Source organism: Mustela putorius, unplaced genomic scaffold, assembly GCF_011764305.1.
Source record: "Mustela putorius furo isolate JIRA1106 unplaced genomic scaffold, ASM1176430v1.1 tig00003962_pilon_pilon_pilon, whole genome shotgun sequence".
Lineage (NCBI taxonomy): Eukaryota > Metazoa > Chordata > Mammalia > Carnivora > Mustelidae > Mustela > Mustela putorius.
In genome coordinates, this window is record NW_025422106.1 from 25,188,490 (window position 1) to 25,211,282 (window position 22,793).

General features: G+C 36.5%; 1 protein-coding gene across 1 annotated transcript; it reads right to left on the reverse strand.

Annotated features, from left to right (window-relative positions):
• Positions 1–301: 301 nt before the first annotated feature.
• On the reverse strand, positions 302–1,231 carry LOC101691195 (olfactory receptor 1A1-like). Its single transcript, XM_013053476.2, has one exon. The coding sequence runs from the start codon at positions 1,229–1,231 to the stop codon at positions 302–304; it is 930 nt and encodes a 309-aa protein (XP_012908930.1).
• Positions 1,232–22,793: the final 21,562 nt, after the last annotated feature.

The window sequence follows — 22,793 nt, forward strand, 5'->3', positions numbered from 1 at the left end:
ACCAAAGTGGGGCAGGTACTATTATTCCTAATATATTCATGTAGAAGCAGAGCTTTAGACCTTCTCAATTTTATTCTGGTTATCAGTAGCTTTTCTGGGTCATGAATCCAATATTCCTGTGCTGCCAAAAGGACAACAATATGTAAAAATGATAACTTCATAAAAGATATAAGATTTCAGAGAAGAGGAATTATTAGCTAGGAAAAACAAAGTTGGCTTAGTGGTAGAGGAGGACATTGGAACTGGATTTTCAAGAGTATTCTAATTGATGGGTCCAATTGACTCTCTGACTTCACATTGGTTATGAGGAGAGTGTTTTGCTGAAGAGCTTCCCCAGGGCAGCCTTCATGTCTCTGTTTCTCAGACTATAGATGAAAGGATTTAACATTGGGGTCACTGTCATGTACATCACAGTTATTACTGCATCCTTGAGGCTGTAACTAGACAGAGGACGGAAATACATGCCCATGACTGTCCCATAATACAGAGAAACAACTGTGATGTGGGAACCACAGGTAGAGAAGGCTTTGAGCACACCCTTAGTGGATGGAACCCGTAAAACTGTGGAAAAGACATGAATATAGGAGATGATGATGCACAGTAATGGCACGGAGAAAACACCAGCCCCTATGTACATCATTCGCACATTAAAATGGATGTCAGAGCAAGAGAGTTTGAGCAAAGGGATAGTGTCACAGTAGAAGTTGGCTACTTCCTTGTTGCCACAGAAAGACAGACCAGCTGTGAGCAGAGTGTGGGGGAGGGCATTGGCATTTCCAACCACCCAAGACCCAACAACTAGGAAGACACATGTCCGAGGGCTCATAATTGTTGTGTAATGAAGTGGGCGGCTGATGGCCACAGCACGATCATATGCCATTGCAGCCAGGATATAGCTATCTGTGTTACCCAAGGCAATCATAAAATACAACTGTGTTAGGCATCCTCCAAAGGAGATGGCTTTGCTGCCTAAGACATGGTTGGCTAGCATTTTAGGGATGGTTACAGAGGAGAAGAGGATGTCAACAAAGGAGAGATTGGCAAGGAAAAAATACATGGGGTTGTGAAGGCGAATGTCAGAGTGAATGGCCAAGATGATGAGCAGGTTTCCAATCAATGTGATGGGATAAATGAACAGGAAGAGGATGAAGAAGAAGTCTTCCTGGTCCTGCTGACCAGTAACTCCCAGGAGGATGAATTCCAAGGTAGAGGATTGGTTGTCTTCTCTCATGGCTCCTTTGTTAAGAAAGGGGAGAGGAATCCAGAAATATTAGCGAAGTTACTGTGATGATCTTCCTTATCCATCGGTTTTGGTTCAAGTGACCAGCAATCTCTATGAAGCTTTTACTGAATCCAGGGATAGCCAACATTTTGGGCAATTATCCTTGCTCATCAGTGGGTCTGATCAACAATTAGCACTTAACAAAATGTCTAAGAAGTGAGCAATCTGTGAATCAAAGATGCCCACCCTCCTCCATCCCAGAACCATCCCTCAAACACCTAGGATTTAGTCAATTAAGCAATATTTTTTTTATTGTATGTGCTAGATACTTTGCTAGGCTTATGGAAAAAATATGTGTAAAATACAATTTTTAGTCCACTGATTCAACATGTTAGACATAGTCTTTGCTCTCAGGGACTTTACAATGTAATGGAAAAACCAAACGTCATGTTGCCAATTTTATTACACTTGACAAGGAAAGGGTAGCATTTTGGAATATCTGACAAAATACGCCCGTGCAAAGGATATGTTATTGCAAGGACAAACCATGAACTTGGGAGTTGTCCAGATGACCAAACTAATAGTGACCCCAGGCCCAGGAAATAGCAGGTGTCTACAGTGACACTGGATGATTGTAAGACACTAGGATCGCTGGATTTATGTCCTAGTAATAACAAGCCTAGGGAATTTCCTCCCCAAATGTCCCTTTTTCTAAGAATTTCACCACCTCTTTTGATAGGGTGTACCACTTTGGAGAACTCTCTAATATCAATAATCACACAGCTTTCTCCTCTCTTTGTTATTTCTTTTGTTGAGTCATCCAACTCCCTAGTCATTTTAGCTTGTGCTATGAAAACTCTGGGGTCTATGTCTGTATGCTTGAGCTCTCTTTCCCATATTTCTTCATGCAGCTATCTTGCTAACGTGTCTGTCCAAACACTATAATCTACACTCTACACTCCAACCTAAGTGTTGCAAGCTTATTTGAAAATGAAAACCATACTTTGTTTGCTTCAATAACCCCAGAGAGACTGTTGTTCGAGAATTGTATGTACTCAGAATTTCTTGGGTTAAATCCAGGTTTCTATTTTGGGCTCCCCACATGTGGGAGGTTCAGAAGCATACTTAACGCAGTATATACCTCATTTTTATATCTGATCTTCTTGATTGTTCATTTAAAATAATGCTTTCATAACTCAACCTTTCTACTTATGATTTTGGAACTCTAGCTTAGATTGTCATCATTTCCTGCTTGAAATATTATAATGTTCCCATAACTGCTTGCATACAGAGTCTCTCCTCTTTGAGTCACTTGCATTCTGCAGCATACTAGTGATGACAGAGACTGCTAGCTGTCATCCAAATCCCTGTTGTTCTCTTCTTCCTGGACACACAGTTAAATTACATTTCCCAGTCTCCCTTGCACTGATGTGTGTTCATGTGCCTGAGTTTTTCCTGGTCCATCCTAACCCATGTGTTCCGATTCTGGGCTTCCTCCAACTAGATTTCCACAGAGGCTGAATGTGCTGGAGGAGTCCCATGGGAGAATGAGCCTATGTCCCTAGTTCTCCATATCCAGTTGAACCATGAATCACCAGGATACCCACAGGAAGTATTACATAGGACAGAAATAGGCTTTATTCTGTTTAAGTTGTTATACATTTTGTGATCTATTTGTTATTATAGTTTTGTGATCTATTTTGTGATCTATTTGTTACTGTAGTTATTGTAATGAATTACTTGGGATATCCCAAGTAATTCATTAATTTTTCTAAGGAGCAATACTGAATATTCAATACTCAATAGTAAGTACTGAATACTGCATACTCAATAATTAATTCAATCTATATTTAATTCAAGCACTAATTCTCCATGTCTCCTGTAGTACCTGTGTGAATTATATATTGGGCACAGAGATGCAGTTCTCATTATATTTTCTCCAAATATGATATATTTAAAATAATCTCTATAACAAAAGAAACTTATTTTTCTCTTTTGAAATGACTTTCCCTACTGGGTTTGTAGAGTTCAAAAAAGTTAAGGTGCTAAGAGACTATGAATAGTTCATGTGGTCTGTAATGTTTCAGAAGTAGGGCTTTTGGCAACCTGGAGGATTAGGCTAATGTTGACAAGTCCCTCCAATTAAAACACATAGAATTTCTAGATAATCTTTAAAACTTAAAAAAATGCATATAACTAAACCTAAAGGAGAGTAATGGAAATACCTAGGTATGAGAAATAAGAAGAAAACTCAGAAAAAGTGTTGTAAGCCATAGCTGATGCTGATCTTGAGAACTTGGGTTATGGAGCCAAGATTGGAATCCTAATGTTGTTAGTACATCTATTTGTGACTTTTGCAATTCAGTTCATCATTCTTGGTCTGAAAAAATGGCAAAAATAATTCTACTTACCTTGGAGGTTTTGCGGAGGGTCAAAGGAAATAATTCAGGTAGTACAGTTGCTGGCTATCTATCCTTGATTTGTCACCGTATAAAGACTCAGCTTCTCCAACATTCACAGCTCCTACTGAGGTGTCAGCTCAAATGCTGTCAAAAAGAGTTTTGGTCCTGTGGCCTTCCCCCCTCTTCTATGAATGGGAAGTTCGCAGCCAGCTGCTGTAGCACTTGTTAACAGTCCCCCTGGGGGGCAGGCATGCTACAGAAAGGGCCATGAGTAGGTCTGGAGAGGAGGTCTCTGATCCTCTGGACCTGAGGTGAAGGAGCTAGGACTGGGATGGTTTGGAAAGAAGATCCCTGAGTTTCCTAATCATGGAGCCGAAAGGGTGGGGCAGGAAGATGAGGCCTCTAGTTTCCTCCTCGGGAAGAAGGTGGTCATAGAATAGAGAAAATTAGGAGCTATTTGCCGGATTATAAGATCTCTTTAAACATGTCTCCCTCAGGTCTTCATCCTGGCCATAGTCAGAGTAATTGTTGAGACTCATTACACACTCTTACAGCTGTGCCCTGAGGAGACAATGGTCCTCAAGAGTAATCTTTCCCAGAGTTCTTTTCTAGAAGAAAGGATGGAAGAGTGTTTCCCAGAGAGTGTGTCTCCAGGGTCCAAGCCCTGAGCTGACCTCTTCTAGGTACTTTGTTGGAATCTGGGCCCTTGTCCTTTGTTTCAGCACAGATTGGAATGTCTCCTTGGGTGCTGCAAAGACTGTGGTACAACTGAGGGAAAAAATAGTCAACAAAATGAAACAACAATGTATTTCATATTGCAAACCATATATTTGGCAAGGAGTTAATATCCAAAATGCTTGTAGACCATATATTTGGGTTCTTTAAATGTTTGTTAAAATTCACCAGTGAAGCTCTCAGGTCCAGGGATTTTCTTTGTTGGGCAATTTTTGATTACCAATGTATTCTCCTTACTAGTTCAGGTCTATTTAGATTGTTTCTTCATGATTTAGTCTTGGTAGGTGGTGTGTTTCTAGGAATTGTGCATATTAATTGTTGATAATGATCTTCTATTATTTTTTTTATTTCTGTAGAATTGGTTGTAATGTCTCCACTTTCATTTGTGATTGTAGTAATTTGAGGCTTCTTTTCCTCCTTAGTGCATCCATCCAATTTTTTGTCAAGTTGGATGACCTTTTTGAATAACCAACTTTAGGTCTTATTGATTTTTTCCATTGTTTTTCTATTTTCTGTTTCATTTTTCTCTTTTCTAACTTTTATATTTCCCTCTTTTGCTAGCTTTGAGTTTTGATGTGAGCCCATTCCTATTTTTTTTAAAGATTTTATTTATTTATTTATTTGACAGAGAGAGAGATCACAAGTAGGCAGAGAGGCAAGCAGAGAGAGAGAGAGAGAGAGAGAGAGGAGGAAGCAGGCTCCCTGCTGAGCAGAGAGCCCGATGTGGGACTCCATCCCAGGACCCTGAGATCATGACCTGAGCCAAAGGCAGCGGCTTAACCCACTGAGCCACCCAGGCGCCCCCATTCCTATTTTTTAATGTAATCATTTGGGGTATTCATTTCCCCTTTAGCACTGCTTTTGCTGCATCCCATAAGTTTTGATATGTTGTGTTTTTTCTTTCATTTGTCTCTAAGTATTTTCTAATTTTCCTTGTGATTTGTTCTTTGATCCATGGTTGTTTAAAAGTCTGGTTTAAAATTTCTACAATTTTTGTGAAGTTTCCAGTTTTTGTTATGTGATTGTTTTCTAATTTTATCTCATTGTGATCCAGAAAGACAGTTTGTATATCTATTTAAAAAATATATTGAGACTTATTTGTAGCCCAAAGTATAGTCTATTCTGGAAAATGGCCCATGGGATCTTGAGAAGAATGTGTATGTTTTTGTTGTTGAGTGGAGTGTTTAGTATATGTCTGTTAGATCTAGTTGGTTATTGCATTAACTTATCTCTTTTCTTACTCATCTTTAGTCTGACTGCTCTATTCATTATTGTGAATGAGTATGGAATCTCCAAGTACTATTATAGTACTGTTTAATACTCCTTTCCTTTCTGTCACTTATGGTTAGCACATATTTTGATGGTCTGTCAGTGCTACATAAATATTTATAATCGTTTTATCTTGTATTAAATCTTTTATTGATATATAATGTCCATTTTTGTCACTTGTAACATTTTTTATTTCAAGTGAGTTTTCTCTGATGTTAGTATGGCTTCTCCTACTCTCTTTTGTTACTATTTGCTTGGAATAATTTTTTCCATCTTCTTACTTTCAACTTGTTTATATCTTTAGACCTCAAGCAAGTCTCTTTTAGTCAGCATATAGTTGGATCATGTGTTCTTGTCCATTCTTCCAGTCTCTTTTGACTGGATAATTTTATCCACTTACATTTAAAGTAATTATTGATAAGGAGGGACTTGCTTTGTGCTATTTATTTGATTATTTCCAATAACATTTTTGTCTGTCATTTCTGGCATTCCTACCTTCTTCTGTGTATATTTGGCTTTTTTGTAGTAAAAAGGTTCAAATTCCTCCTTAATTTTCTTTGTGTATATTCTATAGCTACTTTATTTTATTTTATTTTTATTTTTATTTATTTATTTATTTTTAATTTTTTAAATTTATTTTCAGCATAACAGTATTGTTTTTGTACCACACCCAGTGCTCCATGCAATCCGTGCCCTCTATAATACCCACCACCTGGTACCCCAACTTCCCACCCCCTGCCCCTTTAAAACCCTCAGATTGTTTTTCAGAGTCCATAGTCTCTCATGGTTCACCTCCCCTTCCAATTTCCCCCAACTCCCTTCTCCTCTCCATCTCCCCTTGTCCTCCATACTATTTGTTATGCTCCACAAATAAGTGAAACCATATGATAATTGACTCTCTCTGCTTGACTTATTTCACTCAGCATAATCTCTTCCAGTCCTGTCCATGTTGCTACAAAAGTTGGGTATTCATCCTTTCTGATGGAGGCATAATACTCCATAATGTATATGGACCACATCTTCCTTATCCATTCGTCCGCTGAAGGGCATCTTGGTTCTTTCCACAGTTTGGTGACTGTGGCCATTGCTGCTATAAACATTGGGGTACAGATGACCCTTCTTTTCACTACATCTGTATAAGATACCTGGGAATAAACTTAACCAAGGAGGTAAAGGATCTGTACTTGAGGAACTACAGAATACTCATGAAAGAAATTGAAGAAGACACAAAAGGATGGAAAGCCATTCCATGCTCTTGGATCAGAAGAATAAACATTGTTAAAATCTCTATACTGCCTAGAGCAATCTATACTTTTAATGCTATTCCAATCAAAATTCCACCGGTATTCTTCAAAGAGCTGGAGCAAATAATCCAAAAATTTGTATGGAATCAGAAGAGACCCCGAATCACTAAAGAAATGTTGAAAAACAAAAATAAAATGGGGGGCATCATGTTACCTGATTTCAAGCTTTTCTAAAAAGCTGTGATCACCAAGACAGCATGGTACTGGCATAAAAACAGACACATAGACCAGTGGAACAGAGTAGAGAGCCCAGATATGGACCCTCGAGTCTATGGTCAATTAATCTTCGACAAAACAGGAAAAAATATACAGTGGAAAAAAGACAGTCTCTTCAATAAATGGTGCTGGGAAAACTGGACAGCTATAAGTAGAAGATTGAAACTCGACCATTCTCTTACACCATAAAGAAAGATAAACTCAAAATGGATAAAAGACCTCAATGTGAGACAGAAATCCATCAGAATCCTAGAGGAGAACATAGGTAGTAATCTCTTTGATATCAGCCACAGCAACTTCTTTCAAGATATGTCTCCAAAGGCAAAGGAAACAAAAACGAAAATGAACTTTGGGGACTTCATCAAAATCAAAAGCTCCTGCACAGCAAAGGAAACAGTCAAGAAAACAAAGAGGCAACCCATGGAATGGGAGAAAATATTTGCAAATGACAGTACAGACAAAACGTTGATATTTTTATTTATTTTATTTTTTTAAATATAGCTACTTTATTTTTTAAAATATTTATTTATTTATTTTTTGAGAGACAGAAAGAGAGAGAGAGAGGTTGGGGGGAAGGTCATAGGTAGAGAATCGTCAAGCAGACTCCCTGCTGAACATGTAACCTGACACAGGAGTTAGTCTTATGACCTATGACAGTTTGAACTGAGTTGGAACCAAGAGGCAAATGATTAACTGATTGAGCTACCCAGGCACCCCTTTATAGCTATTTTCTTTATAATTATCATGGGGATTATGTTTAACATCCTATTGCTTTAACATTCTCATTTGAATTTATGGCAGCTTAACTTCATAACAAAGTACTCTGCTCTTTTACAACTGGATCTCCATTCTTTTTCAGTTGTTGATGACACGAAATTACATCTTTGTACATGTGTGCTCAAGAACATAAACTGAAAAATTTTTTAAATCCATTAGTCTCCTAAATTATGTAGATTACAGTATTTGGATTTATAAACAAAAATTACAATAATGTCAGCTTTTAAATGAATTGTTTTTTTCTTTAAATACATTAGTCCTTTAAATCATATACAAAGCAAAAAGTATAGTTACAAACCATTCTTATAATAACACTTGCTTTTCTAATTGCCCATGCACTTACTTTTACTGAGATCTTTATTTCTCTATCCAGGTTTGAGGTGTTGTCTAGTATCCTTTTATTTCAAATTGTAGGACTGCCTAGGTATTATTGGCAGGGTAGGTCTGTGGTCACAAACTTTCTCAGCTTTAGTTTATCTGGGTATAACTTGCTTTCTCCGTTTGAAGGATGACTTTGCTGGATATTGAATACTTGGTTGACAATTACTTTCTTTTCCTTTTTTTTTCTTTCCATGTTTAAATTTATTTATTTATTTATTTACATTAAAAATTTTGTTTTAGTTTATTTCTTTTCAGTTTTGCAGAATTCATTGTTTACCACACCCAGTGATCCATGCAATATGTGCCCTCCATAATACCCATCACCAGGCTCAGCCAACCTGTCACCCCACTCCCCTCCAAAACCCTCAGTTTGTTTCTCAGAGTCCACAGTCTCTCATAGTTCATCTCCCACTCCAATTTCCCCCAACTCCCTTCCCTCCATCTTCCTCATGTCCTCCTTGTAACATGGAGGACAATTACTTTCTTTGAGTATTTTGAATGTACAGGCCTACTGTCTCCTGGCCTCCAAAATTTTTAATGAGAAATCTTCTGATAAGGTTATTACAGATCTCTTGTATGTGATGATTTGCTTCTCTCTTGCTGCTTGTGAGATTCACTCTTTGTCTTTTGAAAGTTTGATTACAAGGTGTCTTCCTATGGATCTCTGAGCTCATCTTACTCAAGGTTCATTGAGCTTCTTGGATGTTTATATTCATGGATTTCATCCAATTTGGGAAGTTGTCTGCCATTATTTTTTAAATATCCTTTCTGCCCTATACCTTTCTTTTCTTTTTGTGGGACTTCCATAATGTGAATATTTGTTCATTTGTTAGTATTCCATAGGTTCGTTAGCCTCTGCTTGCTGTTTTTCAATCCTTTTTCTTTCTGCTCCTCAGCTTCAATAATTTCCATTGTCCTGTATTTAACTTCACTGAGTCTTTCTTCTGCCTGCTTAAATCTTTCTTCTGCCTGCTTAGTATTCTTCTAGTGAGTTTTTAGTTTCAGTTATTGTACTTTTTCAGCTCCAGGATGTTTTTTTATTTTCTTTTCAGGTTTTCTGTCTCTTTATTCATATTTCCATTATTTAGATGCCATTTTCTTGACTTTATCCACACTTTCCTTAAATTATTTGATCATTTTTGAGATCATTGTTTTGAAGTTTTAAAAAATATATACCTGCCATGTCTTTTACAGAGATAGCTTCTGTTCAATTATTTTTTTTCTTTCAAATGAGCTATGTTTTTCCATTTTTTGTATTCTTTTTGATTTCTTTTTTTGTTCTATGTTAGACATTTGAATCTAATCATGCAATAACTCTATAAATTGGATTGTTCCCCTTCTTCAAGATTTGCTGCCTTTTGCAATTGTTTTTGTTTGTTATTTTCATTTTTTTGTTGTTGTTAAGGCTATCTATTTACCAAGAATCAGCCTGAGATATAAACAATATTTTCTTATTTTTTTCTAAACTTCCCTTCAAAATGCACAATAGTTTTCTAATTTTTTCTGTATATACTGTAGTTTTTGAGTGTCCTAGTCTTTAATGTCTGCCTCCTGAAAAGGTAAAACCAAGAACTGAATGGGAGAAAAAAAGGGCACTAGTTCTTTAAAATTCCCTGGAAGTCACATCAGTCAGAGGGGAAGGGTCTATCAACAATAGGGGGACCTGCTAATAATGGCTACCTGTTTCTTTGTCTGCACCTCTGTGATCAGAAGCTAAAATCAGCTGTGATCACAGATCCTCAATATCTTGAGGACAGGGTTTTTTTTTTTTCCTATGCTGTCTTTCACGAGCTATGTGTAAACTGCTCCAGGAATGCATGCACAGCTGCTTGTCATGCACATATTGTTGAAGGTAAGGGATAGGACTCTGCTAAGAGCTAAGATCTGAGATTGACCATAGTTATTGTCCAAATCTTCTCCAAATTTGCAGCCTTCAACAGATTGCAGAGTTCTAAAATAGTTATATCAGAAAGATTCTGACAGGGTAATTTTTGTTTACGTGGGGAGTCAAATTCCTGGTGCATCCTACTCTACCACCTTCCCTCACACAAGCCCCTCCCCCCGTTTTAAGGTTTATAAAATTTATTTGTTTGAGAGAGAGATAGACAGAGGGAGCATGAGCAGTGGGAGGGGCAGGGGGGAAGGGAATAGAACCAGCAGACGCCCCACTGAGTGAGGAGCCCTATGCAGGGAATCTCAGGAGGATCTCAGGACCCCAAGATTGTGACCTGGGCTGAAATCAGATGCTTAACCAAATGATCCACCCAGGTGACCTCCTCTCACACAAATTTTAAAAACATCTTTCATTGAATATTATATTGTTTTTTTAATTACATATTATTGAATATATTCTTCATGTTTTAGTTTTTGTCCCAATGACTTATTTTATAACTGGAAGCTTGTACCTCTTAATCCCCATTATCTACTATATATATATCCCCCCAGACCTTCCCCTCAGGCAACCACCAGTTTGCTCCCTATGAGTCTATTTATTTATTTCGTTTTTTAGATTCCACATATAAATGAAATAATGTTATTTGTCTTTTTCTAGCTGACTTATTTCACTTAGCATGATACCCTCTAGATCCATCCATGTTGTTGCGAATGACCAGATTTCATTTTTTTAAATTAAATTTATTTATTTTCAGCATAACCGTATTCATTATTTTTCCCCACACCCAGTCCTCCATGCAATCAGTGCCCTCTATAATACCCACCACCTGGTACCCCAACCTCCCACCCCCCCGCCACTTCCAACCCCTCAGACTGTTTTTCAGAGTCCATAGTCAACGTGGCAGGATACAAAGTCAATGTGCAGAAATCAGTGGCTTTCTTATACACTAACAATGAAAATACAGAAAGGAAAATTAGAGAATCGATTCCATTTACTATAGCACCAAGAACCATAAGATATCTGGGAATAAACCTAACCAAAGAGGTAAAGGATCTGTACTTGAGGAACTACAGAATACTCATGAAAGAAATTGAAGAAGACACAAAAAGATGGAAAGCCATTCCATGCTCTTGGATCGGAAGAATAAACATTGTTAAAATGCCTATACTGCCTAGAGCAATCTATACTTTTAATGTCATTCTGATCAAAATTCCACCAGTATTCTTCAAAGAGCTGGAGCAAATAATCCAAAAATTTGTATGGAATCAGAAGAGACCCCGAATCGCTAAGGAAATGTTGAAAAATCGCTAAGGGGAATCACGTTACCTGATTTCAAGCTTTTTACAAAGCTGTGGTTATGAAGGCAGCATGGTACTGGCATAAAAACAGACACATAGACCAGTGGAACAGAGTAGAGAGAGCCCACATATGGACCCTCAACTCTATGGTCAATTAATCTTCGACAAAACAGGAAAAAATATACAGTGGGAAAAAGACAGTCTCTTCAATAAATGGTGCAGTGAAAACTGGACAGCTGTATGTAGAAGATTGAAACTCAACCATTCTCTAACACCATACACAAAGATAAACTCAAAATGGATGAAAGACCTCAACGTGAGACAGGAATCCATCAGAATCCTAGAAGAGAACATAGGCAGTAACCTATTTGATATCAGCCACAGCAACTTCTTTCAAGATATGTCTCCAAAAGCAAAGGAAGCAAAAGCAAAAATAAACTTTTGGGACTTCATCAAAATCAAAAGCTTCTGCACAGCAAAGAAAACAGTCAAAAAAACAAAGAGGCAAACCACAGAATGGGAGAAGATATTTGCAAATGACAGTACAGACAAAAGGTTGATTGCCAGGATCTATAATGAACTCCTCAAACTCAACACACACAAAACAGACAAGCATATCAAAAAATGGGCAGAAGATATGAACAGACACTTCTCCAATGAAGACATACAAATGGCTATCAGACACATGAAAAAATGTTCATTATCACTAGCCATCAGGGAGATTCAAATTAAAACCACATTGAGATATCACCTTACACCAGTTAGAATGGCCAAAATTAGCAAGTCAGGAAACAACATGTGTTGGAGGGGATGTGGAGAAAGGGAAACCCTCTTCCACTGTTGGTGGGAATGCAAGTTGGTGCAACCTCTTTGGAGAACAGTGTCGAGATTCCTCAAGAAATTAAAAATAGAACTTCCCTATGACCCTGCCATTGCACTCCTGGGTATTTACCCCCAAAATACAGATGTCGTGAAAAGAAGGGCCATCTGTACCCCAATGTTTATAGCAGCAATGGCCACGGTCGCCAAAGTATGGAAAGAACCAAGATGCCCTTCAACAGACGAATGGATAAGGAAAATGTGGTCCGTATACACTCTGGAGTATTATGCCTCCATCAGAAAGGATGACTACCCAACTTTTGTAGCAACATGGACGGGACTGGAGGAGATTATGCTGAGTGAAATAAGTCAAGCAGAGAGAGTCAATTATCATATGGTTTCACTTATTTGTGGAGGTGAATCATGAGAGACTATGAATATTATATTGTATACATTTTCCTGTTACTAAATGTTCTTCAAACATGATTATAATGATGCATGGTTTTCTCTTCCTTTTGTTAAGGCAGACACCCCTTTACCATTCCCTATTGTACTCTTTAGTCACTCTGAGCCACTCTCAGTGCCCTGAAGATACCATGCTTTCCTTTGATTTAGCTCAGATGTAACATGAGATTTAAGCTGCCCCAACCAACAAAACTGAATTAAATACATCTTCAAATGACTTCCGTGGCATCTTATTTTTATTCTAAAAGAGATTACAAATATATATTTAATTTTTAGTCTGCCTCTACTACCCTTTGAAGCAACAAAGATATAATGGTGAAAGAGTTAGAAAATATACTTCCATGGAATAAAAATTACAATGAATAAATAAATAGGCAAGATAATCTTAACATGTAAGTAGTGCCATGAGGTTAACCAGCATGACAATATTATAGAGAGTAATGGCTTCTTCAAATAGAGACATTAAGATAAAACTCTTTGCTGAGAAGATGTTAGAGCCAAGACTTAAAACTGAGACTTCTAGTAATTTTGTGGAAATTGCATTGTATATATTTTTAGTTTTTGGAGGGATAGAATGTTTATGAAATAAATTTTTCCCAGCTAAGAACTTGGTATGTCTTTACATTTTCATATCTTGATTTATTTTCTTGAATAAAAACTCAATGTTTTTTTCATACTAGTTTTATACTTGACTTGTTGCATATATTCTTAAGTATTTTACAGTTTTGCTATTGCTGTTGCTACTTGGCTTTTATACTTTTACTTCTAGCTTGTTCTTGATAGAATGAAGAAAATCCATTTTTACTTACATCTCTTGTATCTTTCCTTCTTTTTATAAATAATCTTTGTTTACCCAGATATTTATAGCATTCCTGGTACTTAGTTCACAGTATATTGGTTGAAAGAATGAACGTCTTAGTATAAATACTGGTAATGGGATCTGTTCTTCCTCATGGCAAAGCTTCTCTATGGGGGTTTAGAAAGAAGGTTTGCACTCACCCAGGAAGTGAGAAGGAGGAATCAGATTGATGTGGTTGGTGGATGACATGATGTGAGATTTTGGAGTTCAAGAAAAGAGGACTTTTTTTACTTTCAAGTTTTTATTTAAATTCAATTTAATTAATATATAATGTAGTATTGTTTTCAGGAGTAAGATTTAGTGATTCATTAGTTACATATAACATGCAGTGCTTATCACAAAAGTGCCCTCCTTAATGCCCATCACCCAGTTATCCCATTCTCCCACCCGCCTCTCTTCCAGCAACCCTTAGTTTGTTCTTTATGGTTAAGAGTCTTTAATGGTTTGCCTCCCTCTCTGTTTTTATCTTATTTTATTTTTCTTTTCCTTCCCCTGTGTTCATCTGTTTTGTTTCTTAATTCCACATATAAGTGAAATCATATGAGATGTGTCTTCCTCTTACTGACTTATTTCACTTAATGTAATACACTTTAGATCCAGCCATGTCATTGCAAATAGCAAGATTTTATTCTTGTTGATGGCTGAGTAATATTCCATTGTATATAATACCACATCTTCTTTACCTATTGATCAGTTGATGGACATTTGGGATCTTTCCATAATTTGGCTATTGTTGATAGTGCTACTATAAACATTGGGGTGCAGGTGCCCCTTCAAATCACTATGTTTGTATCCTTTGGGTAAATACTAGTAGTGCAATTCCTGGGTAGTTCTATTTTTAACTTTTTGAGGAACCTCCATACTGTTTTCCAGAGTGCTACACCATTTGTCATTCCCACCAATAGTGTAACAGGGTTCCCCTTCCTCTATGTTCTTGCTAATATCTGTCATTTCATGAGCTGATCATTTTAGCCATTCTAATAGGTGTAAGGTGATATCTCATTGTGCTTTTGATTTATATTTCCCTTATGATGAGTGATGCTGAGAATTTTTTTCACGTGTCTGTTATAGCCATTTGTATGTTTTCTTTGGATAAATGTCTGTTCATATCTTCTGTCCATTTCTTAACTGGATTATTTATTTTTGTGGTATTCAGTTTGAGAAATTCTTTATAGATTTTGGATACTAGTCCTTTATCTGATATGTCATTTGTGAATATCTTCTCTCATTCTGTCTGTTGCCTTTTGGTTTTGTTGACTATTTTCTTCTCTGTGCAGAAACATTTTATCTTGACGTCCCAATAGTTCATTTTTGCTTCTGTTTTCCTTGCCTCTGGAGAGGTGCCCAGTAAGAAGTCATTCCAGCTGAAGTCAAAGAGGTTGCTTTCTGTTTTATCCTCTAGGATTTTGATGGTTTCCTGTCTTACATTTAGGTTTTTCATCCATTTTGAATTTGTTTTTGTGTATAGTGTAAGAAGAGACTTTTTTTGCCCATTGGATATTCTTTCCTGCTTTGTTGAAGATTTGTTGACCATAGAGCTGTGGATCCATTTCTGTGTTCTTCATTCTGTTCCATTGATCTATGTGTCAATTTTTTTGTCCTAGTACCATGTTGTCTTGATGATTACTACTTTGTAATACAGCTTGAAGTCTGGGATTGTGATGCCTCTCACTTTGGTTTACTTTTTCAAAATTCTTTTGGCTACTTGAGGTCTTTTCTAGTTCCAGACAAATTTTAGGATTGTTTGTTCTAGCTCCAAAATCCTGGTGTTATTTTGACAGTGATTACACAGAAAGTATATATTGCTTTGGGTAATATAGACATTTTAACAATGTTTGTTTTTCCAAGAGGGCTTTAATCTTGATTCTACCACTTAAAACCTTGCCTAGCATGAACTAGGTAAGCTATTTTTCTTGATTTTTCTGAATACCAATTTTCTCATTCTTAAATGGAGATACTGATGTAATTTAGTAGGACAATGTAAAGAATATATAAAATAACACAAGTGAAGAACTTTAGAAAGTGTCCTGGAGAGTAAGTTCTTAAATATATTGATTAAAATTTAAATCATTTGATAAACATTTATTTTTGAAATTAAAAAATTCCTGTATATGAAAATGTGTGAGTCTTTTATCTTTCAGTAGAATCTACAGAACTCTGAGAACCATTTAGATTTTCAAATGCAAGATTCTTCCCATTTTAGCAAAATCTGCATTAGGTTTTAATATTTTGCTATGTTATGTAAGGGTTTCTAAAATTCATGGATTGGATTTGGGGTCTCTAATTCTTATAAGTACTATTTCTTTTCCCATTGTTTTTACCTCTTTATTTTCCCTCTGAATGTTTTGAGAACTTTGTTAGTACTCTACAAAACATATATTTTTTGGACTCTCCACATTAATATCTGCATGCTATGTAAATTTTTTTCAAAAAAAATTTTATATCTTGGGGCACCTGGCTGGCTCAGTGGGTTAAAGCCTCTGCCTTCAGCTCAGGTCATAATCCCGGGGTCCTGGGATCGAGCCCTGTGTTGGGTTCTCTGCTCCGCAGGGAACCTGCTTCCTCCCCCCTCTCTCTCTGCCTGCCTCTCTGCCTACTTGTGATCTCTTTCTCTCTGTCAAATAAATAAAATTTAAAAAAATTTTATATCTCTAATTCAGTTAGTTAACATATAGTGTATCGTTAGTTTCAGAGGTAGAGTTTAGTGATTCATCAGTTTCCAGAACTCATTACATCAAGAGCACTCTTTTGTTTTAATATAAATTTTTTTTTAATTTATTTATTTTCAGCATAGCAGTATCATTATTTTTTCACCACACCCAGTGCTCCATGCAATCCGTGCCCTCTATAATACCCACCACCTGTGACCCCAACCTCCCACCCAAGAGCACTCCTTAATGCCCATCATACATTTTCCTTGTCCCCCACCCACCTCCCCTCCATCAACCCTCATTTTGTTTCCTATAGTTAAGAGTCTCTTTATGGTTTGTCTCCCTCACTGATTTCATCTTATTTTATTTTTTCAAATTTTTTTTGTTGTGTAAAATACACAAAACATAAAATTTACCATCATAAGCATTTTAAGTGAACATTGCAGCGGTTTTAAATACATTCATTACACTGTGCAACCATCACTACCACCCATTTGTAATTCTGACTGGTAAAACTGAATCTCCATATTACTTTTGTATTCACAATTTTGTGCTGAAATATTTTCAAGTACATCATGACAGTACATCCCAAAAGAACCAATTTACATGGAAACTGATTGTTATGAGTCAAGTTTCTTTTTTGTCTCCAACATTTCATTTTTCACAACAGTGAATGACCTAAAAGATTGTCCCAATGATATTCACTGAGAGCAGCATCAGCATCACATGAAGCTTGTTAGAAATGCAGACTCTTCAGGCCCCCACCCCAGACCCACTGAATGCAAATCTGCATTGACTTGTGTGTCCATGGTGACTCATGTGCACATAAAAGCTTAGAAGGCACTGTTGTAGAGTGTCCCATCTTTACAATTTACAAGATGATTTTTCTTTTTTGGAGCTAGTATGCTCCTACATTCCTGTGACTGGAAGTTATTGCTAGCAGTCTGATTACATTTAATTGAAATGTTTTTGGCTAAACAGCATCACGTTATAACGTGTGCCATGATTGATTGCTGGTAAGATTCATCACTGGATTTGTGAAATGATAATGAATCCATCAATTGTAAAGTTCACATATGCCCTCTTGTGACCAGGAAGGAATCTGCAGTGTTAACTTGGCATCATACAATGATTTGTATGGTTTTCTCTTAACCATTCATTAAATGGCTTTAACACTGTTTGATATTTTTTTTTACGACTGCCTGAGTTGATGCTTTAGGTTTTTAGAGTGTTTCTTGTATAGATCCTGACCACTCCTTTTTATTCATTGTACCTATTTTATCTTTAGTTATTGTTGGTTGTTATTGCAAATCATTTCTTTAATCACATCTTCTGTTAGTTTTGTTTGTGTATATGAATATTCTTTATATATGTCTCTTTTTTCTATATTATTTATTCTTCTGCATTGTTTTATTGCTTGAGTTGAGTTTTTTGAGTTCACTAGAAATATTTTCATCTGTAGAGATAATTGTTTCTCTTCCTTTCTAATTTTTATTTTTTTTAATATTTATTTATTTATTTATTAGAAAGCACAAGCAGGCAGAAAGGCAAGCAGAGAGAGAGAGAGGAGGAAGCAGGCTCCCCACGCAGCAGAGAGCCGGATGTGGGGCTTGATTCCAAGACCCTGAGATCATGACCTGAGTCGAAGGCAGAGGCTTTAACCCACTGAGCCACCCAGGTGCCCCAATTTTTATGGTTCTAATTGAATATCATATCTAATTGCATTAGGTATATCTCCAATACAACTTTAAATATGAACTTTAACAATGAATATCCTCATCTTACTCATCACTTTGGTATAAATGCCTCCTTTCTCCCCATTATGATGTCAGTTGTTTTTGTTGTTTTGGTTTTTTGTTTTTTTGGAGAGGGAAAGAGGGAGACAGAGAGAGAGGGAGAGAGAAAGATAGACTCCATGCCCGGTGCAGACCCTGATGCAGGGCTCAATATCACAACCTTGAGATCATGATCTGAGTTAAAATCAAGAGTCAGACCCTTAACAGACTGAACCACCCAGGAACCCCTAAAAGTAGCTTTTTTATAAAGACACATAATATTATATCATGTAACTGAAACATCGATTAATTTCCCAATTAATGTTTATTTTTAATGATAAATGGGTTTTGAATATTATTAAATGTTTGAAGCATTCCCATGTATGATAACATTATTTTTCTTTATATGTAGCTTTCTGGTTAACTTTTCCTAATAAGTATTATTCCTTGCATTCCTAGAATAACCCCCATGTGGTGAAGATATTATTCTTTTAATGTTTTATTGGCCCCTTCTCATATTTTTTTTTTTTTTTTAGAATTTTTGCATCAGTATTTCCAAGTCAGGTTCATCTGTGGTTTTGGTTCTGTGCAATATTTGTCAGATTTTAAAATCAATGATCCTTGCTTTAAAAATGGTTTGAAAGATTTTCTTTCCCTTCTATATTTGACTGAGTAACTGTCTTCAGAGGACACTCATGTTGCTATCTCTTTGCCTAGGATAGGAATGGCATGATTTTAGAGTAGAAATTCTTCTTTTGCATTGCCTCTTACCCAAGCCCATGGCACAGTGCCACACCATATAACAATATCTATATGACCTCCTGGGAAACCAGAGGCATAAATGGAATGTGATAGCTGTGACTTATGTTATCATCACCTCTCCTTGTGAATTCTCTGGCATATTTTGTAGTGGTCTTGGATACATTAGGATAGACTGAATGATAGTAATGAGAATGGGAACTGAGACTAGAATGATCACTTCTCTTTCCTGTTTTAAAGTCCTGAAGGTTGGGGTGCCTGGGTGGCTCAGTAGGTTAAGCCCCTGCCTTTGGTCTATGTCATCATCTCAGGGTCCTGGCATTGAGTCCTGCATCAGGATCTGTGCTCAGCAGGGAACCTTCTCTCCTCCCACCTCCTGCCTGCCTCTCTGCCTAGTTATGATCTCTGTCTGTCAAATAAACAAATAAAATCTTAAAAAGAAAAAAAGTCCAGAAGGTTAAATGAGGTAGAGCTTCATGTATAGAGCTTCGCACATAGCCAGACATATAAAATTGCTCAACAAATTATAGATAAGAATTTGTCATCTTTATAATTAAAGAAAAGTAATAGTAAATGTTGTTTTTTAATGCCAAAGAATAATAAAGTTTGATAACTTCTATGTGAGTCCATGTTTCTCACCTCTGCCCTATAGCCCAGATATTGCCATGGTTGGAGTGTACCCTCTACTTGTCAAAATCCTAGTTATGTCTCCTGCATACAGCCTTACCTCCTTAGATATCTCTCATTATTTTATATCTTCTCTGTAGGCCACCTGTTGAGTCAGGAGAACACTGGGCATCTGGAAAGTAGGGCTCAAATCTTCATCTGCCTCTTTCTAATTGAAGGACAGCCCATAACACATTACTTTTCAGATTTGATTTTATCCTCTGTAAAAGAAGGCTCTTATTGTCTAGCTGCAGGACTGTTTTGAGACTTAAAAGAGACTATCATATATGTGATATATAGTACATATGAACATACTTTTTTTGATATTTAATGAACTGCTTGCTTTTTCTGAAACTACATGGCATGTGGAACTACCTTTTTAGCACTCATCTCTGTCCTTGTGATGGGTTCTGTTTCATTTTTTCCAGAAGATAATTCAAGGAACAGAACTAAAATCTTAATGACTGCCAAAGCAATTAGGTATTGTACTAGGTATTGTTTTAAGTTTTTCAAAAATAACTGGAGGCATTAGTAATCTTTGTAAATATTACGGCTGATTGTGCAGAATCACTTTCCCCCCCCCCATTGTCTAGTTCTGTAGATGGCAAAATATTATAAATCTATAGAAAATGAAATGTTTGATTTGAATGGTTTCTGAATGAGTAAAGCAAACTAAGAATGATTTAATTCTTTGCTGCTTCAATACATGGATTAATTACATATATATTTTGTTGTTGTTGCTGTTATTAAAATCAGCTCACCCTTATAACTAACAAAATATTTCTTGGTGTGATGAGTACTAGGACATTACTGACTCATTTCTGACAAAGTAAAATTTGAAAATAGAAGACTATGTTTATAATTTTTCAAATTAAATGTACTGCTTAATTGAATGATTGACCTCAGTATAATCAGTACTGATATTCACCTAGTATTCATTTTTTCCAAAACAAATATTTGTGTGCCCACTCAATAGGATAATAACATTACATTGAATATACACTGGGCTCTGGGCTTGCATAGAGCCTGCCAAATAGCCCAACTTGCAGGAACATCGGTGAGATTGTACAAGTCTCTTCCTTCTTCCACTTCCTTATTTTCCAGCATGGAGCCCTTTGTAAAAATTTAGACATTCTACAAGAATCTCTTAGATGACTTCATCTACTTCCAAACTTTCCTTGTATCAACTGCACTCTTGCAGTTGTGCATCAACTGCACAATTCATGCCCTGTTAATTTTTGCTGCAATGTTTCATATCTTCATTGTACAATTTGTTGTACAATGTACAATGTACATTGTTAATGTACAGAGCACAATGCATGCTCTGTCAAAGTATAAGTACTTCCACAAGAGTGTCCCACAGGACCCTCTAAAATCTTCCTCAAGTAGGAATAATTACAAAAAAAATTATTCTCTTCTTCAAGTTCATAAAAGTTTTGTATTTTTTTCTATTTCTTTATTACTTTTGCATCTAGATTCTTCATCTGTATCTTCACTGTCTCCCCGTCTGTCTCTTCCTAGACTGCTTTGAGATGCCCAGTTAATCTCCCTTACTATTCTCTCTTTCTAATCCTTGATTAAGAAGAAACTTCCATCATTGCTTCATACAGATTTCTTCCCCTCCTCCTTCTCCTCATTCTTGTTCTTCTTCACATATCTACATCTATCCTGCATGATCTATCTACTTATTAATTTAGTAAGAAAAAATTGTAAACACACATTGATCTGCCACCCAACATGAAAATTGGACTTTAGTAATAATGTCTATCAGTTGCTACCCACTTCCCTTCCCTTGAGTCCTTCCTCTTGAATAAGCTCTCATTCTGAATCCTATACTCATTGTTCTCATACTTTTGTTTTACATGCATTTTTATTACATCTGTGTCTATTGCCACAAAGTGTATTTTTGGTTCTTTATTTATTTACAACCATATGAAAAGGTTATCAATAATATTTTGAGATTTATGTATTTTCAGTTTCTATTATTATGGAAAGGTTAACCAAATTGTAGCAAGACTCTATGGGCCCTCCATAAAATAAAGGATTTCTCCACTTCCTGAAGTGATTGATCCCAATGAGAAGGACATTGTTTTGATACTACATAATGGGGTGCCAGGAGGACCATGCATATGGCCTTGTCTGGGATGTATTAATATTTCCATGAATAGAAATAGAATAGAAACTACCTCAACACTCCCCTCCTCTCCTAAGAAAGAAAGTATTATTGAGGGCTCAGATCTCCCAGGAATGAAAGTTGGTGTCACTTCTTCAGCAGGTGGGGACCAAGTGGCAGCAGTTTGGCAGCTCCTTTCAAAGACCTGAGCATCAGATATATGATCATCCCTCTTCTGAACTCCAAGGTTCTGGTAACACTACCATTTCCATTTATATTCTTCAGTTCTAGTGGAAGTAACTTCTTCCCTTTATATAATAACTTTGGGGTTATACCAGCATCCATTTTTTTCTTTCCTCTAGTCACTTTCAGAATACATCCATGCATCTAAATCTTTGTTTTAAATAATTTTTATTGGAAAATTAATGTATATGGTTTTTATTCATTTTTTAAAAGATTCTACAAATGAGTGAAATCTTCTAGTTTTTGTCTTTCTTAATCTAACTTATTTCACTTAGCATAATACCCTTTAGGTCCAGCCATGATTTTGCAAATGGCATGATCTCCTTCTTTTTTATGATTGTCTAATATTGTCTCTGTGTGTGTGTGTGTGTGTGTGTGTGTGTATTACATGCTCCATATCCATTTGTATATCAGTAGGATGGGCAGAATGTATGAAGGTGAGTAGGAAATAGAAGCTTCCAGTTATGAGGGCACCTGGGTTGCTCAGTGGGTTGAGACTCTACCTTCGGCTCAGGTCATGATCTGAAAGTCCTGGGATTAAGTCCTACATCTGGCTCTCTGCTCAGTGGGGAGCCTGCTTACCCCCTTCCCCACCCCCTGCCTGCCTCTTTTCCTACTTGTGATCTCTGTCAAATAAATAAATGAAATCTGAAGAAGAAGAAGAACAAGAAGAAGAAGCAGCAGCTTCCAGTTATAAGTGAATAAGTCACAGGAATAAAATGTACAGCATGAAGAATATAGTCAATGATATTTTACTAGCATTGTATGGTAACAGATGGTAGCACTCTTGTGGTGATCATAGCATTCTGTATAAACCTGTCAAGTCACTGTGTTGCACACTTGAAACTATGTAACTTTGTGTATCAACTCTACTCAAAAAATTAAAAATAATAAAAGTAATGGGTATGATTTTTCCTTCTTAAGTGGATTGAAAGTAACTTTTTG

What these genes read in the sequence shown, in the direction of transcription:
- LOC101691195 (XM_013053476.2), bottom strand. Translation starts at nt 1,231, where the DNA reads ATGAGAGAAGACAACCAATCCTCTACCTTGGAATTCATCCTCCTGGGA.